Below are 8,651 nucleotides of genomic sequence, written 5' to 3'. Positions count from 1 at the left end.
AGAATGTATAATATATATTATATTATATTGTGTGTGTGTGTGTGTAAAGCTTCCACATGTCAGGCTCGCTGCACATCATCCTCGCCTGTGTGTTGCCACCTCTCTCTCTCTCTCTCTCTCTCTCTCTCTCTCTCTCTCTCTCTCTATGTGTGTGTGTGTGTGTCGATGTGTAAAGTTTGCACGTGTCATGCTCATTGCACGTCCTTGCCTGCGTGTTGCCACGTGTCATGATCTCACCGTGTCAAAGGGACTTCTCTCGCTGTTTGCACAGTCTCTCAACACGTCAGACTACCAATGGTGTCTGCGTCAGACACACAGAGTGGAGTGCTACCCATTTCAAACTGCAATGGTGCCCACGCAGTCCACATGGCATCCTCGTGCCAGCCTCCAGCCTCATGCCAACATCGTGCCAACCTACGCCACCATCACTCCTCCCGTTGTGTTACAAAGGCGCACTACAGTCTCTCAATCGTGTTGTAGAGTCGCAATCCTCCCGTCGTGTTGCAGAGTCATAGTATGCTTTGTCGGTGGCCGTGTTGCAAAGTCACAGACTCTAGAGTCTACTCCGTAGCCCAACCGCACCACATGGGCTTTCACTGCACTGCCAATCGCTCAAACTGGCTTCGTGCATTTACCGCCACCCCCCTTGGCCCTCACACATGCAGGCACCACTTAGCTTTGTGCAGTTTGCTCTGGTCGCAATGCGTGCTACATCACCCGCATCAATCGCATCACGTCACATGTGGACTGCTTGCACGTTCGCAGTTTGCCACGCTCCTCGTGCAACATGGCACTTCTGTCCTACCTCCTACCATTTCCTCCGAGCCTCCCGAACCTCCCTCCTCCCTCCCAACCTCCAAATCTCTGTCACATTGGCACATTTGGTAAGATAACATCATCCTCTCTATGCCCAAACCTCCCTCCTCCCCCGAACCTCTAGAATGCTTCCCCAAACCTCCAAATCCCTTCCACGTGTAAAACCTTTCCTTAAAGGAGTAGAGAGATGCAGCTTAGGACAAAGTGAGAGAGCTTTGAGGCAACAGCAATTATAGGACACGAGAAGATCATTTGTCAAAGATGGTGCACAAAATGGAGAAGTGCCTTAGAAAAGCTTTAAGGTATCATCGATCACTTGCTGGAAATTATAGCTACCCCACTAAGCAAGTAGCATCGATTGTTTGAAGGGATGAAGGGATGCTACCTAATCACCTAATGGGAGAGCAAAAGGGGTAGGAGTAGTAGTGGCCAGATGAGAGTGATGCCTTTTCATTGGGGAGAGGGATCTAAAAGAGATGAGGAACTTAGAAACGTCGCAAAACTTGACAAATGCATGCAATCTCTTAGATGACTTGAGAGAAGCCCAAGATTAGTTGCTTCAATGGATGCACTAAGAAATGCACAATTTCCTTTAACATATCTTTAGCCCATCTGAGACAAGTCACGCTGCTTGCTTTCTTTGCAATGAATGTTAAGTAGAAGGAAATTGGAAGTTACATCAATTCTTGATCAATGGAAGCCTCTATGTACATTGGACATCCATACTTTGAGTGAATAAATCAAATACATTTTCAAGAACAATGATTACTAAGTTTCAATGCTAGGCCCAATTGAGCCATTGATGCCATGTGAAGGTAATCTCGGCAATTTCTCAGTGGTGTGTTGTGTAAATTTTATTATTAATATTTTATGTGTAGGAAAGTTTTATTTCTTTCACAATGATTTTATCATAACAAGACGCATGAGTGCATGCAAGCGCTACCCTTCAATGTATAGAAAAGTTTTATTTCTTTCACAATGATCTTTATCATAACAAGCCGCATGGGTGCATGCAAGCACTGCCCTTCAACGTCCAACATTGAACACAGATGAAGCTACGAGAAGATTGTTGCATGGACTCCAAATAGTTTGAGATTACTCAAGTGAGAACTAGTTTTATAGGTGGCACATGTAGAATTATCCGAATTCAAAGGAAAAGTGAATTGATGCTATAGCCCACCCCTTTTAGGAGCCCTGCTAACAAAAGTAAACATATAACGATGGGTAGTAATTTTGAAGCTAACATTCTCAAACTTGTGATCGACAAGATAAAACATTTTATCCAACCAAATTTTTATATTATTACCCTTTCAAAAAACAAATAATATGTTTTCATGTTTTAATCTTTTTTTACGTTTTGGAGTAGTCAATGACATTTTTAACAAGTATATTTAACAAGTTTGCTCAAACCCTTGTTGCATTCTTCACCTACCCAACACCTTCCACTTATCTCTTTTCATTTCTTCTATCCGTGCTGGTCAATGAGATTTTCAACGAGTATATTTAACAAGTTGGCTCAAACCCTTACTGCATTCTTCGCCTACCCAACACCTTCCACTTACATCTCTTTTCATTTCTTCTATCCGTGCTAGTGATGGCCACCCTATATGAGGCATACCAGTACTTCCCAAAATCCATTCCACTTGCAACATGATTCAAACCAAAGCTAAGGCTATTTTTGCCCCCAAGAGGAGCTCCTATACAATGAATGAAACTTCTTAACTGGATTAGAAGGCATCCACCATGACAAGCAGAAGATTGATGACAGGTATAGGTAGTGAGTAGGCACTACCATAATCTGGCCGGGGGAGGGGGGGGGGGGGGGGGGGGTTGAGGGTTTGGAAAAGGGGAGGGCCTAAGGTAAGGGTGAAATTTCCATGTCCCTTCCCCCCCCCCCTATACATGAGGATCACCCAAACAACAATTCTAACCCTTACATAAGGCCTCACAGAACACCACAAGAGTTAGGGGCCTGATTAACATGAAACTCTGAATGGGACAGTGAAATTTCCATGGCCCCCCCCCCCCCCCCCCCCGCCCTATGCATGAGGATCACCCAAACCACAATTCTTCTAACCCTTATATAAGGCCTCATAGAGCACCACCACAAGAGTTAGGTGGCAACATATTGGCCTGATTAACATGAAACTCTGAATGGGACAGGGAATGGCAGCATCATGATGAATTACATCAACAGTCATCAAGATACCCAATCCCCTCCACCAACCCACTACACTAAGGTGGCATTGTATTGAAGAGCCTCAAGGTATGTGAGCAAGATCAACTTGACTATATTCTCTAAATCCACCTAAATACACTTACAGAGTGAGGAAAAGAAAGCCTTGTTTCAGTACATCCCATCAATATAAAATCCCAAGCCTCAAGCCTCAAAGAGGATCACAAGCAGGCAGACACCAAGCATGGACTTGCTCCAGAGCATGTTTCTTAACAAACCAGAACCTCAATCAAGTCAGAGAAAAAAGACATTATTTAGAAAGAGGCCAAGTAATATGTATGTGTGTTGGGGGGTCTGAATTCACAAGTACAACAATCCAAAGTTTTTGTAAGCCGAGAACATCATTCCTATGGATGATTTGCATACAACAGTTGATCAAGAAAATAAGAGGATAGTACCTTTCCACAAGGGCATGATCTTTTCTACCTGAGAGCACTGCATTGCAGATTCTACAGCTACATAACTAAGCACTCAGTAGATGAATGAATATGGATGGCACAAAGAGTTACCTCACAACACAGAGGGGAAACCTTTCCTTGAAGGAATGAGTAGATTTACTTCAGGCATCTAGTCGACGCTGGAGACACGGCATAAATAGGCAAAAATGGACCGCGCACTTCAACCGTCAGTTTCCTTACAATACGATCAAATAAGCAAAACATCTTCTACCTCTCACATGGCATTCTATCTTTAAGCTGAAGAACAAGGACAGCTTGCTGTAACAAAGCATATCACCTACAAAAAACTCTGGTCAATCAGAGAAGCTCATTTTCAATGTACTTTCTGTAATGCAATCATACGTTCACAAAATATCTAATCATCTGAAGTATAGATCCTCTGGCAATGGAAAAAAGCAGAGAAACACTGGCGATACTTTTGTCAACAGCACACACAGGATGGGGAAGGAATGGAATTCGGTTAGCTAGTCCACTTCCTCCATCTTACTGCCCTCAGCATCAGCATCATCTTCCAAAGGAGGCATGTCCGCATCAACATCGGCTGAGGCAGAAGCGTCATCATCAATACTCAAGCCTAGCTTCAACATCCTGTGGATCCTGCCGCCAAAGGTATTTGGGTCCTCAAGACTAAATCCTGAAGTCAGCAGGGCAGTTTCAAACAGAAGAAGCACCAAATCCTTGACAGACTTGTCATTTTTATCAGCTTCGGACCTCTTTCGAAGTTCCTCCATAATAGGGTTCTCAGGATTGATTTCCATGGTCTTCTTGCTGGACATGTAGCTGGACATGCTGCTGTCTCGTAGAGCCTGTGCCTTCATGATTCTCTCCATGTTAGCAGTCCACCCATACTCTCCTGTCACGAGGCAGCAAGGAGAATCCACAATCCGGTCTGACACCACAACCTTCTCCACCCTATCACCAAGAATGTCCTTCATCACCTTGCACAAACCTTCAAAAGCTGCTTTTTTCTCTTCTTTCTTCTTCTTCTCTTCATCAGTTTCCTCAAGCTTGAGACCCTCTTTTGTAGCAGACACAAGTTTCTTCCCATCGTACTCCTTCAGCTGTCCAACTGCATACTCATCAATGGCATCAACCATAAATAATACCTCATAGCCCTTCTTCTTCAACCGCTCCAAGAAGGGAGAATTTTCTACGGCCTTCTTACTCTCACCGGTGATGTAGTAAATGTCACTCTGCCCATCCTTCATGCGAGTGACATAGTCCTTCAAACTGGTCATTTCATCACCACTCTTAGTTGAATGATATCGGAGTAGATCAGCCAGCCTTGCTCTGTTTTGACTGTCTTCATGAATACCAAGTTTTATGTTCTTTGCAAAAGAATCATAAAACTTGTTGTAATCCTCTTTGTTTTCTGAAATCTCAATGAACATTTCGAGGCACTTCTTGACAAGGTTCTTCCTAATAACCTTCAAAATCTTGTTCTGCTGCAACATCTCACGGGAGATGTTTAGAGGCAGATCCTCAGAGTCTACCACACCTTTCACGAAACCAAGATATTCCGGAATCAATTCCTCACAGTTATCCATGATGAAAACCCTCCGGACGTACAGCTTAATGTTGTTCAGCTTCTTCCTTGTATCAAAAAGGTCAAAAGGAGCCCGCTTAGGAACATACAGTACTGCTTTAAACTCGAGTTGCCCTTCTACAGAGAAATGTTTCACAGAAAGATGCTCCTCCCAATCATTTGTCAAGCTTTTATAGAAGGCAGCGTACTCATCCTTGCTGATGTCTTCGGGCTTCCTCATCCAAATGGGCTTCTGCTTATTCACAAGACTCCATTCGTGAGATACTTCTTTCACCTTTTTCTTTTTCTTCTCTACTTTCTCTTTCTCCTCATCGATCTCCTCTACTTCACCTTCCTCCTCCTTTTTCTCCTCTTCCTCCTCATCGTCATCTACCTCTTTCTCCGTTGTCTTTTCGGACCAAAGAGAGATCGGGTAGCTAATAAACTCGGAATGTTTCTTGATAAGATCCTTCAGCCTTCGTTCTTCAAGATATTCCAACTGCATGCACATAAGAACCCGCGTCACACGATGAAAGAGTGGAACACATACGCTCGTTACAAAGAAGAAACTCGAAGTTGGTTACATACCTGATCCTCCTTCAGAAAGAGGGTAATTTTTGTGCCACGGCCGAGTAGCTCCCCAGAATCCCTCGTCACGGTGAAAGAACCACCGGCTTGGGATTCCCAGATATATTGTTCATCGTCATTGTGCTTGGTAGTTACGACTACCTTCTCAGCGACCAGATAAGCCGAGTAGAACCCTACTCCAAATTGCCCAATCATGCTTACATCGGCACCAGCAGCTAGGGCTTCCATGAACTCCTTCGTTCCCGATCGTGCAATCGTTCCAAGGTTGTTCACAAGATCTACATCCCAAGTTCAATACATAAGAAAAGTACTTCACGAATGGAGGCAGATGCAAAAAGTCCAAAGATCCTCACCCGCCTTGGTCATGCCGATTCCACTGTCGATAATACTCACTGAGCCTGTCGCCTTGTCAGGCACGATATGGATAAACAGCTCGGGTTGGGAATCCAGCTTGCTTTTATCAGTGAGACCCTCGAATCGGATCTTATCCAAGGCCTGCCAATGCAAGGAGAGGAGACAAGATCAAGCAGGGAAGCTGAAAAGAAGGGAAAGAAGGGCAGAAGGTGAGGGCAACTAACATCCGAGGCATTGCTGATGAGCTCTCGCAAGAAGATCTCCTTGTTGGAATAGAAAGTGTTGATGATGAGGCTAAGCAGCTGGTTGATTTCAGCCTGGAAGGCAAAGGTCTCAGTCTCGGCAGCCATGGCGAAGGAGGAGCGCTCGCCGGGGTAAGGCGTACGAGGAGGGCAAACGACGCGTGCAAGCAGAAGTGGAGCTTAATGGGAGAAAGAGGTGAGGTTATAACTGTATAGATAGTAGGGCAAGAATTGGCTTGTAACCCTCCGATCCTAGATCGGACGCTTCACATTGTAGGGCAGCAGCGCCTGCCTCACCGTTGGATGCTCTCATCGCACGGACATCAATTGCCCTTCAATTACACCCTAAAAGCCGGCACTCTTAGGGTTATTGCAGGTCAGTTTTAACGTTAATAAGCCTTGGCAAAAAAACAAAAAAAAAGCACGTTAATAAAGCATAGGCACACCTTTGCAGACGGCATGTGTGTCATTTGCTCTTGTACCTCTAGTAGTTGCATTGCTTCATAGCATCTGATTGAACTCAATGCATTTTTTTAAAAAACCATAGAGCATGTAACCCCTAATTCAAAACACAATCTAAACTTTAACATTCTATCGCCTTTTTGGCCTCCCCTTTGGGAAAGCCTTAGTTAAGATTGTGTTTTCAAAGGGAAAATTGTATTTCCCTAATTATATTTTGATTTTGAATCGTCAAAAACGTTGATTGCTCCACTTGTCGCCTTAGTGAATGTGCACCATCAATCATGGACGTGGATAGGAGATTAAAGGCATGCAAACAGAAGATAAGAGGATTCACGGAAGAGAGGATTGAAGGCACCGCATGGTTCCTACACCGCATGAAGGGGATTAACCCACTCAAAAGGGTATGAGAAGATGGGCTATGTATAATTTCTAACTATCTAGAATAGCATTCTATAACATTAATAAAATATATTACATTGAGTAAGACAACCGTGTTAATGGAAGACATACAAATGATATAAAATGTTTTGATATTACAACCTTTACATGGCATTCTATTGGACCGTCATGTACATTTGGTTGGCGTTTGTTGGAGGACAGTATTGAAGGCGTCGCTCACGCCGAACTGGATCTCTATTTTGCTTGAATGAAGATGAGGATATGCTCTTCGTCGACGGGATCAGGTTCTCATAGAATTTCTGTGTGATTATGATTAGCGAGATTTTGTGCAAAGTTCTAGAAAAGGGAAGGACTATGCAAGGGAGGTATTGTTGGCCTCAATTTGTTATAAAGAGACAATCGGGTGAGTTCATTTGTGCACTTTCTTCGCCTGTCTTATGTTTCATAGCCAATCGCAATTCAATGTGTGAACATGAAGGCTCCCCTGTATTGATGGAGACAAATCACAACACCTTCCACCGTGGTGGATCTCTACTTTGATTTCTACTTTGTTTCAATTCATATTCCCTCGATTGCGATTGCATGTCTAATGGGATTGTAGGTTATGATTTCAGAAATGGTTAGAAGGATTTCAGGCAAGGAGGTGGAGGACAACAACAATGATGCGATTTGTGCTCTGAATAGTGAAGAGACGCGGAATTTCATTTGAAGCGATTGCATATTATCTAGGGGATTAGTCGCTATTCTGAGTTTTTCATGCAAGATTTTGTCTAAGTCGATTTGTTCTCGGGTTTATCTCCATTTTTCATGAAAATGTCATTTGAGTTTGTTTGGTCTCATTTTTCATGCAAAATATTGTCTGAGTCCGTTTCGTCACTAAGACTCAGTCAAATATTGGCCTACCTTCACTCTTGTCATGTTATATACCGATTATTGTATCAGTTGGGCTATCAAGTACATGCCTGCCTTCGCTCTTTCTCTAAGTTTAGTCTGAGTGCTAGCCTCCTTCACTTTCTCATCCTACATCATCACCTCCCTTTCATACCTTGCTTATGTCTTTGCTTCACCACATCTCCTTTGTGCTCTCTCCTCTCCCTTGCTTGTCTCTACGTTTCCACTACATCTACTGAGCAACCCAGGCCACACAATTCATATTCAAGGCTCGATCTGAAATTCATAGTCTACATCTAACATAGCTTTGGTCTTCTCGCCAACAGGCAACACTTACTACATTAATGGTAAGAACACCGGATGCAAGTGCTAAAGAAATCGCCATGCAGTACATGTTAAAGCATCCCGAGCACAATTCAACCTTGGTGAATGTTATGAGAAAAGTATACTGAAATTGAATAGCTTCACGTAGAGCATTGCAGAACAAGAATAGCTTGACACCTTGTAAAAGGAAGGCACACCAAGGACATAAAGCAACTAAGCGTACAAGAAATAAAACAATTTGTTGTGCCACCACACAATACCTAAAGAGCATTGAAGACACTCCCCCCCACCCATGCATTTGTTGTGGCTTGCTAGATTTTAGGTTTAAACTCCAAGGTGTCTCCTCTAGCACAAGG

General features: G+C 43.5%; 1 protein-coding gene across 2 annotated transcripts; it reads right to left on the bottom strand.

Moving 5' to 3' along the window:
• Positions 1-3,713: 3,713 nt before the first annotated feature.
• Positions 3,714-6,414, bottom strand: LOC147885375 (heat shock protein 90-2). 2 transcript variants are annotated; one of them, XM_087396637.1, is made up of 5 exons: positions 6,202-6,414; positions 5,977-6,118; positions 5,624-5,901; positions 3,942-5,534; positions 3,714-3,865 (listed from the first exon to the last, which is right to left on the bottom strand). In XM_087396637.1, exons 1-4 carry the CDS (start codon positions 6,325-6,327, stop codon positions 3,975-3,977), a joined length of 2,106 nt encoding a protein of 701 aa, XP_087252763.1. In that variant the 5' UTR covers positions 6,328-6,414; the 3' UTR covers positions 3,714-3,865; positions 3,942-3,974. The 2 variants fall into 2 exon arrangements, with proteins under 2 accessions (XP_087252763.1, XP_087252762.1); XM_087396636.1 differs by having other exon boundaries at positions 3,714-5,534.
• Positions 6,415-8,651: the final 2,237 nt, after the last annotated feature.

The sequence above is a fragment of the Dipteris shenzhenensis genome, chromosome 25 (genome assembly GCF_047967505.1).
Source record: "Dipteris shenzhenensis isolate YYH24624 ecotype China chromosome 25, Dip_SZ_1.0, whole genome shotgun sequence".
Taxonomy (NCBI): domain Eukaryota; kingdom Viridiplantae; phylum Streptophyta; class Polypodiopsida; order Gleicheniales; family Dipteridaceae; genus Dipteris; species Dipteris shenzhenensis.
This window is presented reverse-complemented; position numbering and strand designations above follow the sequence as displayed.